The sequence below is a fragment of the Macadamia integrifolia genome, unplaced genomic scaffold (genome assembly GCF_013358625.1).
Source record: "Macadamia integrifolia cultivar HAES 741 unplaced genomic scaffold, SCU_Mint_v3 scaffold46, whole genome shotgun sequence".
Classification (NCBI taxonomy): Eukaryota; Viridiplantae; Streptophyta; class Magnoliopsida; order Proteales; family Proteaceae; genus Macadamia; species Macadamia integrifolia.
The window spans coordinates 615,851-637,048 of record NW_024870459.1 but is presented as its reverse complement, the minus strand read 5'-3'; the positions used below and the strand labels follow the sequence as shown (position 1 = coordinate 637,048).

The window sequence follows — 21,198 nt, the reverse complement described above, 5'->3', positions numbered from 1 at the left end:
TCGACCCATCTCCCTCTGCAATACAAAAACCATAACCTTATCCAAACTATATGGGGTTGGCTACATGAATCCGCTAGAAGCAAACATAATAAGAGAGGAAAAGGCAAGTAGGATGCAGTGAGGTCGATGGATGATTCCACTACCGCATTTGCCATACTAATCGTATCATTATGAAAGGACATGTATGCTATTGTGGTTAGAATTAATTACCTCGTGCTACAATCCCTTGCCAACAGGGGATGCGGATCCAGGTTCCAAAGACAGAAATCGGATTGCTTAGGACCCACTTAAGTAATCAATGGCACAGTTTTATAACCAAATATAAAAGAGAATGGCAGTTCTGTAAATAACTTGAAATTTCTAATAAAGAGCGGCAGACTTGTAATTAATTGGACTCAAGTAAATGGGATAATACGTAAGGTGTATAAAGGTTATTCTTGGGAGAAGAAACAAAAGATATTCAAAGGGGACTAAAAGGTAAAGGTAGGGGTATAATGGGAAATAAAAGAGTGAACAAAAAGACTAGAAGAAATTGTGGAAGAGAGAAGGGAAAAAAAGACTATCATCTTCTTCCTTACAACCAGCGAGAACCAGGAAAGGGAACTCGATGGCAGCTCTTGCAATCAGACTCAACCAACACTGAAATTCAAGAATAAGGATTGCCCATACCTATGGGACTGAACCAGCAGCAACAACTCTAGGACTTAACTACAGGTCGAGATACCTGCTTCTGGTACTAAAACCAGTGGTAGTTGCAGGCTTTCGATTCACACCTTAATGCTATTTCGGGTATGATATTCCGGGTTCGTATCGCCTATTGAAGCAACCTTACCCACAATCTCTGGCTTAGCAGCTTGGGAGAAAGGTCTCTTCAGTCCGCCTTCTTCAACCAATAATACCTGCTCAGCAGGGTTGCAGGGAATTAAACTACGGGATTCCAGCAAGGGAAATACAGCAGAAACAGTAAAGAAGGAAGAGAAGGAAAAAAATACGAGAAGAAAGTCAGGGAAGGGGAAGGAGAGAAACACCCACAGCAACCATGGTTCACACCCAAAAATCTTAGTCAAGTTTTAAATTTCCAAAATCTGAGTTCTTCACTAGTGTAGTACATGGTTTATAAAAGAAAATTCAAAGCATAAAATTGGTAGCTAATTAAAAATGAAAACTAACCTATATAGCAACTGCAAATAAGGAACCAAATCAAAAGATAACTTTCTAAACCCATCGCCCAACTGCATCAGCTCTCCCGGTCTTAAAAAAACTTGACTCCGTCAAGTTAGGTCGTGATCCCAAGATAACCTTGTAAATCGCTCGCCGATGAGGTGGCACATATCTCAAAGCAAATGATAGGAATGCAACTCTATGAAGAGGGAGAGTAGGCTGACGTGTCACTGGAGCAGGAGTCAGTCGACGACGTGGCATGTTTGATAATGCGTGTGGCCTCATTAAGTACGTGTGACCTCCTCGCTTCACCTTGATGGTGTTCCGTGCACCATCATAGAGGATATCAGCATGTCACTACCAAGGTCGCCCCAGAAGAATTTCGTAGTGCGCCAATGGGGTGACCAAGCAAGTTACATAGTACTGTAATCGCCCAAACTGTAAGTGTACTCAAGCAACTAAACTGGCCTCTTCTCGAGCTGTGGGTTCAAAAACTTTAACGTGAATCTTCTTAAAAAGTTGCTTCTATGGAAGGTTGTGTACTCGAACAAATTCAGCAGATACAAAGTTTGCTCCTACCCCAGTATCAACAACTATATGAACATCAATAGGATCGGAACCGTGCAGGAGAGTACCCTTTTATCTGAAGAGAGGAACCTTGTCAACTAATCTGTTTGAAAAGGATGAAAAACTAGCGCAATGAGCTTCCACATCCTCATCATCATCATTGTCAATATCATCTTCATCGAGAGGATAAGGATATAAAGCAGCATCAATATCATCACTCTTCTCTACCGGTTGCTTCTCTGCTGCATTCACAAAATGAGTCCTTTTGGGACACTTGTTGGAGTAATGACCCTTCTCGCCACAACTACGGCATCTGATGTTCTTCACCCCGTCACTATCCTTGTTAAACTCTGACCTTTTTTCTTCAACTCTGCGAGCTTCAGGCTTCTTTTCCTCCATACGTGGTGTAGGTTTATAAACTGAAGGAGTCTTGAGCATACTCTTCCAATAAATGGACTTCTTTTCAGCTATCTTGGCATGACCCCTGCCACATCAACGAACCTAAAATCAGTGTTAGCCAATTCGAGTCGGATCTCAATACTTAGCCCATTGATATATCGCATCACTCGTTGCTAGTCTATTTCCTAAAGTCGACATCTTGAAGAAAGTTTGTGGAAGTCAAGGGTGTAGGTATCCCCATCCATGTTGCCTTGTTGCAAGTTAAGAAATTTATCGAACAATACCTTCTCATAATTAAGAGGAACAAATTTCCAATTCAAGATCTGCTTCATGACCTCCCAATTGGTACTAGGACCAAGTCTTCTAACAAACTTTGCATGCAAGTCGTCATCCCACCATAAACATGCATACCCAATAAACTTGGTGAGGATGAGTTCACATTTCTTCTCGTCTGGAAGAGATTTATATGCAAAAATTCACTCCACTTTGGTAAGCCAGTCAAGAAATTATTCAGGTCCCTTTTCACCACTGAACTCTGGAACCTCCATTTTGATGCTATAATCTCGGTCAGAAAATTGCCAAGTAACATCTTGGAGTATAACAGGATCACGTTGCACTCAGTGAGGTGTATCTTCAATCCGTAGGGCATTAAACTGAGGAGGTGGTGCAGATGGTCCTTCATCGACTCACGTTTCAGACCTTTGCATAAAGGTGAGAATCATAGTGAGAGCACTTTGAGTCTCATCTATGAACTTGTCATATTTTTCTTCGTTCTTCTCAACCTTGGCATTAGTTTTCTGTTGGTTTTCAAGTACCTCACGATACAATTTGTGCAACTCAGCATTGGTGATGTGACCTGTCATGGTTAGAAAAGTGCAGGAAATTTGCTCTGATACCACTTGATGTGGATCCAGGTTTCAAAGATTGAAATTGGATCGCTTAGGGCCCACTTAATTAATCAATGGCATAGTTTTATAACCAAATATAAAAGAGAATGGCAGTTCTGTAAATAACTTGAAATTTCTAATAAAGAGTGGCAGACTTGTAATTAATTGGACTCAAGTGAATGGGATAATACGTAAGGTGTATAAAGGTTATTCTTGGGAGAAGAAACAAAAGATATTCAAAGGGGACTAAAAGGTAAAGGCAGGGATATAATAGGAAATAAAAGAGTGAATTAAAAGACTAGAAGAAATCGTGGAAGAGAGAAGGGAAAAAAAGACTATCATCTTCTTCCTTACAACCAGCGAGAACCAGGAAAGGGAACTCGATGGCAGCTCTTGCAATCAGACTCAACCAACACTGAAATTCAAGAATGAGGATCGCCCATACCTATGGAACTGAACCAGCAGCAACAACTCTCGAACTTAACTACAGGTCGAGATACCTGCTTCTGGTACTGAAACCAGCAGTAGTTGCAGGCCTTTGATTCACACCTTAATGCTATTTCGGGTATGATATTCCGGGTTCGTATCGCCTATTAAAGCAACCTTACCCACAATCTCTGGCTTGGCAGCTTGGGAGAAAGGTCTCTTCAGTCCGCCTTCTTCAACCAATAATACTGCTCAGCAGGGTTGCAGGGAATTAAACTACGGGATTCCAGCAAGGGAAATACAGCAGAAACAGTAAAGAAGGAAGAGAAGGAAAAAAATACGAGAAGAAAGTCAGGGAAGGGGAAGGAGAGAAACACCCACGGAAACCATGGTTCACACCCAAAAATCTTAGTCAAGTTTTAAATTTCCCAAATCTAAGTTCTTCACTAGTGTAGTACATGGTTTATAAAAGAAAATTCAAAGCATAAAATTAGTAGCTAATTAAAAATGGAAACTAACCTATATAACAACTGAAATAAAAATCTAATCTTACTACCAAGCTAATTTCTAACCAAAAGCGAAAGCAAATAAGGAACCAAATCAAAAGATAACTTTCTAAACCCATCGCCCAACTGCATCACAGGGGGTGAGGTGTTGAATAACCCACACTGGTAACTCAGATGAGATTTTCTGGAACACCAGTTCTGTGGTATGATGTGATTGTTGTCGGAGGCAAAATGAGCCTGGGTGACCGATGTATGATTCCGAAACCGTGGAGCCAGGACAGGGTTATCAAGGTTTGCTGGGTGACCAAGGGCGCATTCCAGGACCAGCAGGCTCCTTATCTCAACTAGGGTTTGTATCATTGGGTGATCGATATGCGATTTGGGACCAAGGATACTACCTAATATGTTGCAGTAGCATTATATCAAACTTAGTTGGATGCTAGGTGGATAAAAATAAAATGAATTACATCATAAATGCATTTAGGACTATATGTGTTTGCTTGCATGTTCCCTATCCCTCACTGAGCTTAGCGAAGCTCAGGCCACATGCATGTCCCTTTCTAATGATGATGTAAATACGGTGGTACCGATGAGTAGTGACACGTCCTCTTCCATGGCCGAGTACGGTGGAGAGTGGTGGACTCCAGAGACCAAGGAGAACGACAGTCTTGCGCTTGTGATGATTGTGCTTGTTGCGCGCTGTGATTCTTGTTGTAGATTATGAGCATAAGGTATTTCTTTAAAGATCCTGATAGTCTTGTAGGATGATGGTAAGCATCCGAGTCCCATTCGGGTTCTTTTGAGGAACGAAGTGTGACTTTAGTGGTCAATGGAGGAGGCGGCATGACTTTTATATGACAATGCTCGGCCTTGGGAGGCCGAGGCCTTTGTTATAGGGCTGACCTTTGCAAAAGAAAATCCCAAAAAGAATCTTGCCCTGATACCAAGTAGAAGATAAAGCACGAGAGAAGAATGAGAGAAAAGGATAATTGGTTGTCAAAGTGACAGAGGCCACCACTTTATTTATAATCAAGAGGAATAACAAATAAGGCATGCTAGTAAAGGCTGACTCAAGGCCTTATCTAGCATATGCTACATGTGGACATGTGGTACAATGAATCAGGAATCAGGACATATTGCAGGAAAAAAGAAACAACCAAGAAATAAAACGAGTCAGGCCATATCTCAACATTTTCCCTTAAATAATAATAATATTCTCAAAAGTACAAAACAAGCAATCTTTGTAAAAGCACTTGACTCTGCCACATAGCAGCAGGATAGAACTGAATTTTGTGGACAGGTGTCCCCCAAGGTCCCCTGTTCACATGTCAAGTTTCAGCCCAATCGAAGTTGGCCACATGATAAATCAAACCATTGAAATATCCAGGTCCACAAAGATGATGCATGGAACTACCAAGGATGTGAATGGACATAATGGTAGTGTAATACTATTGAATTTGAAGCAGAAATTTGACAAGTGGCCAGTCCAAACTTTATTTGTTAAAATGCATTCCGTAAATGAACAGGCCAATTAAAACAAGTGTTTCTGGTTTAATAAAATAAATAAATAAATAAATAACTTCTAAGAAATCGAGTATAATATCATGTGGGCCCCTTGTGCACTACATCAGTAAGTGACTCCGTGGTGTGCTGAATCTAAGAGACCTAGCTTCCTTTTATAATAGTCCATCTCCACTGCCTTCCATACTGTACCCAATGTGGGACTAAACTTTCACCTTATCTCTTTGGTCGAACTCCAAGTATATTCAATAGTCATAGAATCCGAGCTGGTAACTACAAGTCTACAACTCTACAAGAAGATTTCTTACCCCGAGGTTGAAATAACTTTCTTTATGGAATTTTCACTTAAAGCATTCTTTTGTGTTTATGTAGGAAATATAATAAATAACAAAGATAATGTGGTAGCTCCAAAACCTATGGCATTTGGGCTGGCTTCATATGTATTGATAGACTGCCAAAACATGTCCCAAATAGATTCAATGTTTCTGATCCAATGGATCTCAAGTTGAATTCGGACCTGGTGCGTATATAATCAAAGTGAATTCATACTTAGGGAGACAAGATCCTAATGAATCCATTCAGTTTACAAGCCTAATGAATTGGCAGGTTAATGATCTCTTCTCCATCCAGAGGGGCACAAAACTAGATAAAAAAATATATAGTAGCAATTTGAATAAAGCATTGGACTCACCTGCTTACACTTACAACATCTATGCCCTTGGAAACTGCAGCCTTGCATATCGCAGAACCAACAAAACCACTGCCTCCCAAGACTACAATCTACTATAGAAAAATTTTAGTTAGAGTTTACATGCCACAGCTTAATTGGTGTTCAGGAGGAACATGGTGGTGTTTCTGATAATGCTTGCAAGCGCATACCCGTTCAGTCTTCACATCAGCCACGACATCTATTGGAGCAGAAGGAAAGTCCTCCTTTATGCTAGCTTCAGCATAACTGCATCTGATACTGAACCTACACCCACTGAAATGCAGGAGTAAAAATTGTCAGCAAGAAAGCATACAAATGCTATAATAAATACTAAATAACAGCAATATTGCTACGAAATATCAGGTTTACAGCAGTTGGGTAACAATAGAAGCTATTAACATTCCACACACAAGTTATTTCAGCTCAGTCTGAGAGGCTAAGAAAAGCTATTTCAATATCAAGGGTACCAATACAAGTCACAATGTGGACAATTCAATTATATTCAAACTGCTTCATAATAATCTGATATTGGTTTAATGTCAAGAATACCAATAAAAGTCATGATGTAGACAACTCAATTATGACCAACCTGCTTTATATTAATCTGACATTGGCCTAGTTAATTCGAATTTGTTTCTGTTACACCCATGCCCTAATATGGTCAAATTTGAGCTTTTGTCAATAGGTAATGCACCCGAGAGTTTCAGCTCCGCTAACTACTGGCTTGCAGTAATCTACTGCATGGAAGGGAGGAATGACCTTACATGTCAATGCGGGCATTGCCGGTCGAACTGGAAGGGATTCAAACCTTCCAAGCTTTAGTAGTAAGGGACCGAACACCTGCTCACTTGACCCCCTTTGCATGGTAGAAACAACATAAAAGGGCCTTGCACAAGTCCCTAGGGAGCCCCCTAGGAGTTGACAAAAAGGGGCTAAATGTCAGCAAAGTACAGCAACTAAACTGTCACCGGTAGCAACCACCGACTGGACAGTGACCTACCGGTGGCATCAACTGGTGGGTCTTGTTGTACTAAATTGCCTTCTTTGCCCATAGGACCCGCTACGCGTGTAGTGGCCTACTCTACCCTTGTCCCCACACTATACAGACCTACGCCTTCCACTTACACACCTTGTGAGCCAAGGTGGTGGGTCCACGTGGCCCGACTCCCGGGTTAACTTGTTTTGGCGAAGGCCTAGTGCACAGGCCCAGTGCACAAGACCCTAAGGGTCTTGGCTATATATATGGAAAATGAGCCTTAAGTCTTATCACCCACATGAAGAAAATGTAAAAGGGAGAGAAAGAAGGAGGAAGAGGACCATCAGACATCCCCCCTTATTGTTAGTCATTCCCGAAGGTAAGAGAACCTTCACCAACCTCTTTCCTTTCCATTTTTGGGTTTTTGGTAGGTAGAATTGGCTTTTGTTGGGTTGGAGTGGTACGCCTCAATCTCAGTAACTTTTGGTAACTAGGATGGTGCACATTGCACTCCCCCGTATGATTCCCGAGCTCAAAGTGAGCTACTTGAGCTCTCCAGGATCATTTTTTTGCAAGTGAAGGGTTAACGGTCGTTTATTTGACATAACTTCCAAATGGCACGGTGAAAACACGATCAGCCAAGCTTGCATGAAAGGTGGGAAGACCCTCTACGGACCCCATGGAACAAATCCCAATAATCGGACCCAAGACGGTGAAGCCCCGTGAAGTTCAGCAACTTTCGGATTTTCCACCGGCAGGACCATTACCAACACCAATGGATCTGCTGATCCAAATTAGCTACTGTCCTCCTTAAAGAGAGCACCCAACAGCAGGAACAATCACCTACCGGTGAGTGTTACTGTATTTCCCTTTTGGCATATTTTTGGGATTTTGAGAGACCTTCTAAGGGACCCTCTTAGACACTTATTGACACGTGTTAATGCTCATTTACCCTTGTAACTAGGACAGAGACGATCACATTCAGTGAGGCCTAGTGGGGTTTGATTTGGGCGTCTTCTCTTGGGAAATTAATGTATGCCATTGCAAGCATGTGTTTTATGATTTTATAACATGTATGCTCTATTGAACTATATAAATTGTGATTTGTTGATTGTTATGTGTGCGTGGGATCCGGTATGGCCGAGGGGAATTCTGGTACCGTGATCACCACAGTGTGGATTGCATCATGCATTTGGGTGTGCATTATAGGTAAGCTTGGACATGGAATGCAATGTGGCCGATGAGTGATTTCCAGTACTGTATGGCCATACTAACTGTATCAATATAATAGACTATGCTACGATTCCTTGCCAACAGGTGGTTAGGAGTTGGGTAACCCGTTGTGGTACGTCCACTAAACCTTTCTGTAATACCACGCCCACGATACGATGTGATTGTTACCGGAGCCAGACAAAGCCCAGGTGATCGATGTGTCATTTTCGAGACTGTGGCACTAAGAAGGGGTTATTAGGGGATTTGTTGGGAGACTAAGGTCGCATTCCAGAACTGGTAGGCTTCTATACACGATTAGGGTTTGTATTGTTAGGTGACTGATGTGCGATTTTTGGGACCAAGGATACTACCTAATGTGTCGTAATAGCAAGAACCCGACTTAGATTTATGTTAGGTGGATAATAATAAAATAAACTGCATCATTTTGCATTCATGGACTATATGTGATAGTTCACATGAACCCCATCCCTCACTGGGCTTAGTGAAGCACATGTGCCTTTTTTTTAGATGATGATGCAAGTACCATGGTACCTATAAGCAACGACACATCCTCTTCCATGGTGGATTTGATGAGGACTGGTGAACACCAGAGCCCGAAATCATAACTCGGATTGTGCTTGCTACACTTGTGCCTATACTGGGTCATAAGCCGAGGGTGATGTCTGTTATCATTCGATGCCGTATTTTTGGATGCTAAGATTTTGGATATTGTACATGTTTTGACAGTTTCTTTTGTGAAGGATAAAACATAGTTATTGTAATATATTAAACATTTAGCTTCCTCCCCAATGATTGAAGTTTTGACTTTGTGTATATATACTCCGACTCTGTTACATTGATTTAGTTGGTTCTGTGTTGTTATGGATTGTGACGGTTAGGGTACTGCTGTCAAAGATCCTAAGTCAAAGATTTGGATAGAGATATAAGACGGGTAAGAGTCCTAGTCACACCACAGGTATCCTAGCGGGAGTGGAGTGTGAAGTTTTACCGACATATTGAAAACCAAACTTTAATTATTGTCACAGATTCGGCAAAGAATATACTCCATCAGCCTTCTCTATGAAACAAATGACATGCCACAAACCATATGTAAAATCTCAGGCATTTTTTATTTTTTGGTAGGAAAATAGTGGCATTGTCAGCACATACTTTAGTTATCGTAGACAATGTCAACCAATTACTGATGTTATGGACTGGATCAAGGATTCGTATCGGTCGGCCAAAATTAAGATACGTATCGGAGGGTATCGTATCATATCAGAGAGACACTAAGATACGCACATAAATGGATAGGAAACACTTTTTTATACACTTTTGCATAGAAAAAAAAAAGTAAAAAAAAAAAAAACCATATATAACATGTATTATACATAAACACTAAATTGAGAGTATCGCACTAAGAAAATAAGGTTTGTAGTTGCCCCATAAATATAAAATCCTTGTTCCCAACCTTGATTTCCACTTTAGTTAGAGAGAAAAATGGTTGTGGGAACAAAATCCCCTCAAAAAATTGTGTTTTTTTGAAAAATGACCCATCTTGGCCAATATATGACCGTAGCACACTGTATCGGTATGTATCGGTCAATACGTACCGATACATACCAAAACGTACATTACACCTCAAGTTTTAATTTTCCATAGAGTATCGGTGCGTATCGTATCGTATCGGTGTGTGTTGGTGGTGTATTAGTGCATATCGGTATGTATCGTAGGATACATATCGATACAAAAGGATTTAAAAAATTCTATGTCTTATATCGGTAAGGACCGATACAGATACATATCGACCGATACAGTACGATACGTACCGATACTTAAAACCATGGACTGGATTAACTCCATCACTAAGTAACCAATATCACGAGTCTTCTCTAAATATAGTAAACAAAAATAAAAGAAAGCAAATAAAGTATTTTTTTAACAATTAGGCGGATACCACATTACATTAAATCAGTACATGTGTCAACTTTTCAAGTGAATCAACAATTGGCAACAGTTTATTACATTATTTGTGTTATAAAAAAGGATGTAGGTCTTTAAGAAAAAGGGTGGGGTTTATGAAATTTGGGTCTAAAAGTGAAGAATGAAATGGGAGAGGTGAGGTTCATTTCAAACTGCCAGTCAAAATAAAGAAAAAAACAATTTGTTTGCTACTGTTTCACCTAAAAGCTCGAACTATTAGGGAAGGACAGCGTCTATGTGTACATCAACACTCCCCCACACATGCAGGCCAAGATCTCATTGTCCTTGCACGTGGAGCTCACTGGCACCAAGGGAGAATAAATGTCAAGAAAGCTCTTCCGATGTACTTCCCAGGAGTCGAACACTTAACCTCTCTGCTCTGATACCATATTAGCAACCATTTAACCTAAAAGCTCGAACTATTAGGGAAGGACAGCGTCTAATATACATCAACCAAGGGTGTCAATTTGGTATGGTACCATATTTGGTATGGCATCGGGACGGCACAATGCATATATACCCCATATACCGATACCGTACTAAATAGTGATTCAGTACAGGAACCTCATACCGATACCGAACCGAATCTGTTCGGTTAGGTATTTGGTACGGTATGATGTGGTTTCTAAATCAATCCCATACCGATATTGTACCAAATAGTGCCTCGGTACAGGAACCTTATATCGATACCGTACCGAATTAATTCCGTTCTGTTTGGTACCAGTAATTCGATACTATTTCGGTTTTTAATACAGATTAACACCTTTAACATCAACACTTTAATCGTATTAGTCCCACATCGATTCTAAGTGGGACAATCCATTTCCTTATATACCTATGAATACCTCCTCTTATCAGAACTGTCTTTTGAGGTGGAAACTTATATGGTATCAGAGTGGGTTCTTTCCGGTTCTATCCATTCTAGTTATGTCTACATGTAAGATGGTTTTGATCCACCTACATGTGAGAGGGAATGTTAGTCGTATTAGCCCCACATCAATTTTGAGTAGGATGATCCCTTTCCTCATATACCTATGAACACCTCTTATCAGATTGGTATTTTGATATGGAAATTTACGTTCTTGTTAGGGACTTGGGTAGAACTCGTCCTCAAAAGCTAGCCATCAAGGAGAGGGTACCCAAGTACCTATAAGTCTCCATGTAGGGCTACCCACTTCCAATGTGTGATTATTATTTTTGCCTACCGCATGGAACCCCAACAATCTCCCCCTCCACGTTGGACCCACCAAGATCACACCAAGTTCCCACCCCCTGACCCTTGCCAAAATCTTAGCCCTGCCTCACCCTAGCCCTGCCAAACTCGACTATGATACCACTTTTTAAGTACTTGGGTAGAACTCACCCTCAAAAGCTAGACGTTAAAGGAGAGGGTGCACAAGTGCCTATAATTCTCCACATCGGGCTACCCACTTCTAATGTGGGATTATTACTTCTGCTTACAGCATGAAACCTTAACAATTGAGTTGTTAAATAAAACGGTAGTGATCATGGTATTAGAGCAAGGAGGTCGAGTGGTCGACCCTAGGGAAGTGCATCGGAAGAGTTTCTCAACATTTCATCTCTTTTGGTGCCTCGCGAAGAAAATATTGCGTGAGCTCCACCTGCAAGGACCATGGGATCTTGACCTGCACATGCAAGGGTGAGTGTTGATGTATACATTTATGTTATCCTTCCCTAACAATTTGAGCTTTTAGGTGAAGAAGTGAACACTATAACCCCCCATTCTCGAGCTGATTCAACGTGACCTATGCTACAATCCAAAACAGTACTCCATGTGAAAATCCAAACTAAAATTAAACCCTTCAATAATCAGAGGCTGAAAATTTTTATTAGAAATGCTCCTGCATCACCCCCTGAATATGACCGATCACTAAGTCCCCTTCCTCTTTGGCCCAGGATTCTAACAGCTAGTTGATTAAATGATCTTTTATTCTTTGGCCAGAAAACACTCTTTGAAATTTCTTAACCTCTACAACACCTCAACTGGGCTATGAGTATCAACAATATCTCCATATGCAATTTGAAGTGTTTAGTTTATTAAAGAAATTTTACTGACAAGAGAGATTAAGTTTTCTTTCGCGTGTCCTAGTACATTTGTCAATAACAGGGTCATAACACTCAAAATATCTAAGGATTTGCTCCCAAAGGTAATTCTACGTTCATAACCTACCAACCTTCACATTATCATCATTGACCTAAATAAGGCATAAATCAAGTTCCTAGACATGCACAAAAGAATTTCATTGCATGACCATTCATAACTCAAGAAAGCAATGATCCAAGTCCATTTTCTTACCCAGAATCTGAAACTTATTAGTAACCCACTCAGTCCCTTGCTCTTGAAAAAGCCCAATTCATGAACATTCCATTACACATACTTGAACTTTGAATAATAACCCATTCATCCAATTTTGTATGCCTTGATTATATCAATAAGAGTAATTTACATCCCCCTCCCTGTACTTTGCTCTTATTACATCACCCTCCCCTGTGTTTTCAGAAATTACATAATCCTCCCCTATAGTATGTTAAATAGGCTCACTCAGTTAAATTTATACTGTTTAGTTTGTAGAATATTTTAGTAATACCCATATTACCCCTCTTCATGGGTTCCTTCTCGGTCTACATCCACCGGCTGTCGAATGTTCCCCCCAACGACCCATGCCGCCGACGCCAACGCCAACAGAATCGCGGAGATTCTTCCTCTGGCCTTGAACCCTCCACTATCCAATCCCTTCCCCTCTTTGCCATGACGGAAACGCCAACTCAAAGGACCCTAGGATTACCCCATTTGCCTCAGCGAATTCGAAGAGAAAGAGATCGTCAAGGTGATTCCCTTTTACGGCCACGTCTTCCATCCTCAATGGATAGACATGTGGTTGTCGGCTCATGTCTCGTGTCCCCTCTGTCGTTCTACACAGCTGCCCCGCGTGATTGCAAGGACAATGATCCTTCTTCTTATGTTGCCGCTTCTGTGTATATGTTAATGGACAAGGGTAGTGGTCATCTATCGTTTATCCAAATAATCACCAAAAATAATCCTCCAGTCCACCGGCATATAAATAGAGTGTATTGAGTGCCAAAGGGCGGTACCAATACCACCGTCCATAGGTGCGAGTGCGAGAAGAAGGGCCAACGGCTTCTCCTCTTCCTCTTCTTCAATAATTGAAGAAAACAGAGACAGGGCGTACTCACCCTCGCTGCCAAGGAGCTTCAGCTTCTAACCCCATTGTGAGCCTCCTCAGCCTAAGATGGACCCGATTCACTCACAGGAGAATATGTCATACATAGATAGCCTCTACTAGAGCAGAGAGCAGAGCATATAACAATTTTACCTCATCTACTCTTTACACAGGCCCTTGTAAGTAATCTCTCCCATTGCTGAATTAAAAATCCACAATATATATGCCCTTCCCCACATAGGTCACGTCTATCACATTCACTTCGACGAATTAACCGAAAAATTTTTTCCCAACAGAGCGAGAGAGACAGAAATAGAAAGAGATTCACTCACTTTCAGACTAGATTTCCTTCAGGATTGAAAGTCACATCCATTCCTCTCCCAAAACAGGATGACTTGTCTTACTTCTACACCTTATTTCAAGACGCTTTCAAGACAGATCGGACCAGAACGATTGGGCCAAGGCCGACTGACGTCGAAAAATTGTTATGGAGTAGGAGGTAACAAAAGTGACTGCTTCAAAGGAAAAAGAACTCGCCAAACCAAAGGAAATCCACCTAAGGGATAAGAGAACTCAAGAACTACTACTCAAAGGCCAAAGGCTCAAATAAAATTATGACTAGACTCCAAGTATGCGTTCCATTCACTGGTATAAGCTTATATAGATGGCCATGGAACAACCTTCCAAGCATAGGCAATTTCCAAGAATAAAATTAAGAATAATTGGAAAGACAAACATTGGGAAGACTGACAACTATCCAATGAGAAAAGACCTTGGGAACCTTGAAAGGAATTTTCCACATCATTAACAGTCTAGAAACATAATGGTTGAAGTGCCCAAAAAGTTTTAGAACTGACTTTGAATAGAAGTTGGATTAAAAAAGATGAATTCTAGAATTCTAACTGTCTACAGTCAGCCCAGACACACTTTACCAAAATGTCCATAAATTCTTTTAGAAAATAGTAAATGGTGCACCCTTTTTTTTTATCGAAAATAGACTTCTAAACCTTTCCATCCATATATGGCATAACTTCTAGTTCCTTCTGAGTTAGCATAGGTGTTGCAGTGAAGTTACCCCAAAATCCTGGATTGTAATTTTTATTTCCAGCTTCAATCCTTTGGCTTAAGCTTGTGGGCTTATTGGGCTGGGTTGTTAGCTCATTCGAAAATGCTCCTGCATCATACGCTTCTGTTGTGCATAAACTCGTCTCTGAGTTTTCTAGATTTTCTTCTGCATGATAGGGAGAAAGGTCCGCAACATTTAATATTTAATATTGTCGAGACAGCATAGTCACTAGGGAGTTCAATTTTATAGGTATTTTATCTAATCTTTTATAACACCTTGAAAGGACCATCAGCCCTAGGCTTAAGCTTACCTTGACATCCTCTAGGAAATCTTTCTTTCCGAAGATGGATCCACACCAAATCTCCTTCTTTAAAAGCATCAGGGTTTCGATGGTTGTTTGCTCTTTCTTGATACTTCTCATTGTGTTTTACGATTTTTTCTCGAATTTTCCCATACAACCTTTTGATGTAGTTAGGTTGATCCTCAGCATCTCCACTAAGATGTTGAGTGATGGGAAGCGGAGCTAAATCCAATGGATATAGGATTTCTACCATAAACAACCTCAAAGGGACTTTTCCCAATTGTTTGGCTTGAAGAACGATTGCAAGAAAATTCAGTTGGAGCCAAAATAAGGTCCCATTGGCGCAAGTTGCTTCCAATTAAACTCTTCAACAGATTTTCCAAGCTTTTAGTAACAACTTCAGTTTGTCTATCGGTTTGAGGATGATGAGAGGAACTTATTTGAAATGTTGTGACAAGCTTTCTCCAAAGCGTGCGCCAAAAATGACTTATAAACTTGGAATCCCAATTAGACGTGATTCTCTTTAGGATACCATGAAGTTTCACAATCTCTTCAAAGTAAAGATGCTACATGAGTAGCAGCAAGAGTCTTGTTACATGGTATAAATGTGCCATTTTAGAGAACCGATCAACGACCACCATGATAGTCTTTACTCTTTGGATTCTAGGTAGACCAACCACAAAATCTAGGGTCACATCTTCCCAAGGAGCCGTTGGCACCAGTAGTAGAGTGTATAAACCGGTATTTTGGGCATGACTCTTAACAATGTGACAAGTTCTACATCGCTCCACATGTCTTATAACATCTCTCCATTTGAGGCCAATAAAATTTTTTTTTTACAAAAAAGAGTGTTTTATCTCTTCCAAATTGTCCAGCTAGACCTCCACCATAGGCTTCCTTGACAATGGCTTCCCTTAGAGAACATTTTGGAAAGCATAAGTAATTGTTTTTTAAAAGAAATCCATCTTGCAACAAAAATTGTTAAGTGGGTCCCTTTAAACATGCTCTCCAAACATTCCCAAAGTCAGGATCAACTTCATATAGTTTTTTTATCATCTCAAAGCCTAAGACCTTCACTTGCATTGTGGTAAGCAAGGAATGTCTTCTACTTAATGCATCCACCACTTGATTAAGAGCTCAAGATTTATGCTTGATAAGAAAAGTAAAGGCTTGAAGAAATGCTACACCACTTGGCATACCAATTATTGAGCTTGTGTTGAGTATTAATATACTTCAAGGCTTCACGATCCGGAAAGAGAACAAAGTCCTTGAATAATAAATAATGCTGCCAATAATCCAAAGCTCTAACAATAGCATAAAACTCTTATCATATGTAGAGTAGTTCTTGTAGGAATTATTTAATTTTTCAATAAAGAATGCAATAGGCTTGCCTTATTGACTAAGAACCGCACAAATTCCCATGTTTGAAGCATCACAATCAACTTCAAAAACTTTATCAAAATTTGGAAAGTGCAAGAAAAAGAGCTTCAATTACCTTCTTTTTTTAGGAGTTCAAAGCTTTGTTGTGCTTCTTTGGTCCACTAGAAATTGCCTCCTTTTAAGCATTCGGTGATAGGAGAGATGATAGTGCTGAATTCATGCAAAAGCGCCAATAAAATGAGGCTAAACCATTGTAGATGTTGGGATGGACCAGCTTGTGGTTGCCTCCACCTTGCTGTGATCCATCTTGATACCTTGACCAAAAACCACATAGCCTAGAAATATAAGGTTATTGGTAAAAAAGTGACACTTCTTTAAGTTGGCGTACAACTTTTGCTCCCTTAGAACCTTGAAAACTTAATGGAGATGCTCTAAGTGCTTCTTTGGGTAGAACTATAAATAAGAATATCATCAAAATAAACAACAAAGCAACCAATAAATGGTTTAAAGATATAATTCATAAGGAGCATAAATGTACTAGGAGCACTAGAAATGCCGAAAGGCATAACCATCCATTCGTAAAGGCCATCTCTTATTTTGAAGGCAGTTTTCCACTCATCTCCAGATCTCATTCGAATTTGATGATATCCACTTCGAAGATCATGGAGCTGGTCAAGAAGATCATCAAGCCGGAGAATAGGGAATCGATACTTAATGGTGATTCTGTTCACAGCTCTACTATTAATGCACATACGCCAAGATCCATCCTTTGGCACAAGAAGGGGAGGGACAGCACATGGACTCTTGCTTTCCCTCATCATTCCTCTAGCCATAAGGTTATCTACTTGCCGTTGTAGCTCTTTATGCTCCTTTGGACCCATTCTATAGGCTTTCTTATTTGGAATGACGGATCCCAAAATAAAATCTGTGCCATGTTGAATATTTTCTTATGGGTGGAAGACCGTGTAGAAGATCTTCTGGAGCAACATCCTTAAACTCTTAAAGATATTGCACACTTGAGAAGGGATGACATAGTTTGCTTCATTTTCTTCTAACACCAACAGCATAAGCCACCTTTGATTTTTCTATGGCATTATCAACTTCAGCTTTTGAGAGTAAATTATTTCCCTCCCCTTTTGAAGGTTTAGGATTTCTCTCTATTTTGGATGGACCAAAGTGACTTTGATTCCATCTTTCTTAAAAATGTAAGTATTCTTGAACCCATCATGCTTGGTTTTTCTATCAAATCGCCAAGGCCTCCCAAAAAGCAAATGGCAAGCATCCATGGGAACATCACACCATACTTCATCATTATATTTTTTTCCAATGGAAAATTAAACAAGGCATCTTTTATCTACTTTTACCTCATTTCCTTTGCGAAACTATGAAAGCTTGTAAGGTTAAGGATGCTTCTCGGTCTTGAGTTGCAATTTCTCCACCATTGTTATAGCTACTACATTTTCACAGCTTACTCCATCAATAATACATCACACTCTTTTCCATGAGAGATGCATCTAGTGTGAAATATATTATTACATAGCCATGTTTCTTCAATAGGGGTTGCATTCAAAATTCGACGAAGGATTACACTCTCTTTGATCTCCATAGACAACTTCCTTTTCCTTTTCCGATCCTTCATTAGAACTAGATGAGTTCACTTGTTATTCTCTTCAACTAGAGAAACAACCTTGTGGTTTAGACAATCGATAGTAATGTGTTCGAACCCTTAGCACTTGAAACATTTTTGTGAATTGAAAGAGGTAGGACGGCTGAAACTTGATGCTTTAACATTCTTCAGGGGTGGCTTTGATGGGTCTTCCTTAGGTTTGGAAGTAGAAGCACTTCAACGGTTGGGATAACCTTCTTTATTCCAAGACCGAGAACCGCTACCACGTGCTTTTTTGAGTTATTGTTCCACGTTGATTGCAAACTGAAAAACATCATTATAAGTCCAATAAGGTTGCAACTGGACAACATTGCTAATTTCCGGTCGAAGTCCACTAAGATGACAGGCAATAGTTTGCTCCTTTGGTTCGGAGATGTCACACCACATCATGAGATGATCAAACTCTAATGTATACTCCTCCACGGATAGCTTCCTTTCTCTAAAATTGTAAAACTTAAGGAATGCATCTTGACAGTAGTTCTCGGGTAAGAACTTCCTTTTTAATTCTTTCTTCATTTTTCCCATGTTGCAATTCGACTCCTCCCTTCACGAGCTCCTTATTGCTTCTAATGCTCCCACCAAATGGAAGCATGCTCTTCAATTTTATAGCGACTAGCTTTACTTCCGATCATTAGGTATGTCATCGTAATCAAAGACTCTTTCCACCTTATTTTTAGCCAATCCAAAAACACTTTCGATTGCATTTTCCCCTTAAATTTGGAAATATCATCAACCTTTATAAAATTATCTTATTGGACTTGATGAGGTTCTTGATAACAACGTCGAAGCAAACCACCTTCATTTGAGGCTTCATTTCGAGCACAACCGATAAGGGGTTAACATATTCTTCATTAGAAAAATCATGCTCCGAATCATAATGCAAATCATCATGTTCCAGAGATTCAAAGCGTAGCAAACGCTCTTGCAATTGCTGCACTTGTCTCCTTAAGTCATCCATCTCCACGTCTCTTAGCTCTCTTTCTTGAGTTGTTTGTGACTCAATGTTTGGTCCACGTTTTCGACGACCCACCATTAAACCTAGGCTCTGATGAACTTAACGTCAGAAAATTGTAGAGGAGTAGAAGGTAACACAAGTGACTGCTTCAAAAGAAAAAGAACTCGTCATAAGAGAACTCAAGAAGAACTACTTCTTCCCAAAGGCCAAAGGCTCAAACAAAATTATGAATAAACTCCAAGTATGCATTCCATACACTGGTATAAGCTTATATAGATGAGCATGAAACAACCTTCTAAGTATAGGCAATTCCCAAGAATGAAATTAAAACTAACTGGAAAAACAAACATTGGGAAGATAAACAACTATCCAATAGGAAAGGGCCTTGGGAACCTTAAAAGGCATTTTCTACATCTTGAAGTGTCTAGAAACATAATGGTTAAAGTGCCTAAAAAGTTCTAGAACTGAATTTAAATGAAAGTTGGACTAAAAAGATGAATTCTAGATTTCTAAGTGTCTGCAGTCAGCCCAGACACATTTTACCAAAATGGCCATAACTTCTTATAGAAAATAGAAAATGATGCACCATTTTTTTTTCTTTTTTTCTTTTTTTTCTTTTTTTTTTTTTTTTTTTAATAGACTTGTAGACCTTTCCATCCATATTTGGCACAACTTCTAGTTCCTTCTCAGTTGGTACAGGTGTCGCCGTGAAGTTACCCTAAAATCCTGGATTACAACTTTTATTTCCAGCTTCAATCATTTAACTTAGGCTTGTGGGCTTATTGGGCTTGATTGTTGGCCCATTTAAAAATGCTCCTGCATCACCGACCAGCTCGAGAAGCAGCTCTTTGAGACCAATCACAAATAGAAAACCCAAGCCATGCTCGATTACTACTCTCACCTTCAAGATTCTAACTCAAATATGGAGGAATCCGATGCCCACTTGCGTGCCAAGCGTTGCCGCCTCTCTGCCGTTGTTGCCGTCGTCGTTGCTTCCGCCATGTCCAAGCTCCAAACCTATTTTAATCTACCCTAAATATTCTCTTTTCAATTTTGGGGAAGATGATTTGAGAAGAAACATAGGGGTAAAATAGGTATTTGATTTGTGGTTGAATTACAAAAGGCTAAAATCGTCTTTCACAATTCAAAACTAACACCACACTAACAGAGTCATCTGACGGGAAGATTATGCAACTCCTGAAAACACAGGGGAGGGGGATGTGAATTACTCTATGAATAAATTGTTAAAAACATATAGTAGTGAGAAGCTTGATTTGATTATGAGCTGCTTGATTAGTTAACCATGACCATTAAATTCAATTCAGGATCCAACTAGTGAATGCTCCTTTATAGAAAGCTACAATCCTCCTACAGATATCGCCTAACTGGTAGTCCTAAAATTTGTGATACCGAGGTCATGGAGTATGAATTTACTTTCATTTTTGAAGGAGCACTGCCGTTCACGCAAACTGTCACAGCCCCTTTGCTTCACTAAACGAAGACTCTCCCATTGTACTAAGAAATTCAATACCAACACAGAACTAGACACAAATTCTGAAATGGGGCTTACGTGTTAAGTTCCGAACTTATAAATCGTTAAGCTGCTAATCAAATCCACAAATTTAAAGCAGAAACAAAGCATTTTCAGGAAGGGAAAAAAAAAATCAGTCAAAATCTGCCGAAGGATATCAAAGGTATTCGATTTCAGGGAACAAAAAAGAAATAAGGAGAGTAAGAGAGACTGACCGAATTGGTAAAGGATACGGAAGACATGAACTGAATCGAGTCGGAATCGCAAGTCTCTTATTGAGAGACGATAGAGGAGCAGAAACGGCAGCAAAGGACGCAAGCGAAGACATTTGTACGGGAAGCAGTTCACCACCGAATGATCGTATGGCGAACTGAAGAGCAGATTATCGAGACGGGATGAAGTTAGATTGTTATAAGAAGTGAACAAATCGGTGCTTCCTTCCGGTTTGTTTTAGCGGTTATGTGTTCGTACACGTGGCGTGGAAACAAAGAGTGTGTGCTGCACTGCTGCTAGGCAAAGGCGTCAAACCTCTGTCAGAAATCAGTTTTTTTTTTTCACATCCCCCTAATTTAGGTGGTTCTGGCAGTGCCCACCTGGTCGTTGAACACATGTAAGTGCCTACGGCTCAACTTTCCATGGTTTAGGGTCCTGGGCCCATTTCTTCAAAAAATGTTTTGAAAACTATTCACACCTTACCAAACGGTTTCTCATTCTATACTTTATTATTTATTATGTCTAATGTTTTTTTT

At 40.0% G+C, this 21,198-nt stretch overlaps 1 protein-coding gene across 2 annotated transcripts in view; it reads right to left on the bottom strand.

Moving 5' to 3' along the window:
• LOC122068843 (uncharacterized protein At1g32220, chloroplastic) overlaps window positions 1-20,932 on the bottom strand; it is a 37,827-nt gene extending 16,895 nt beyond the window's left edge. The window contains exons 1-3 of one of the 2 annotated variants that reach the window (XM_042632761.1): window positions 20,665-20,932; window positions 6,347-6,449; window positions 6,159-6,247 (exon numbers count right to left, since the gene is read on the bottom strand). In XM_042632761.1, the coding sequence (XP_042488695.1) occupies window positions 6,159-6,247; window positions 6,347-6,449; window positions 20,665-20,777 (305 nt within the window). In that variant the 5' untranslated portion in view covers window positions 20,778-20,932. The remainder of the gene's footprint in view (window positions 1-6,158; window positions 6,248-6,346; window positions 6,450-20,664) is intronic. The other variant, XM_042632760.1, reaches the window with a different exon arrangement.
• Window positions 20,933-21,198: the final 266 nt, after the last annotated feature.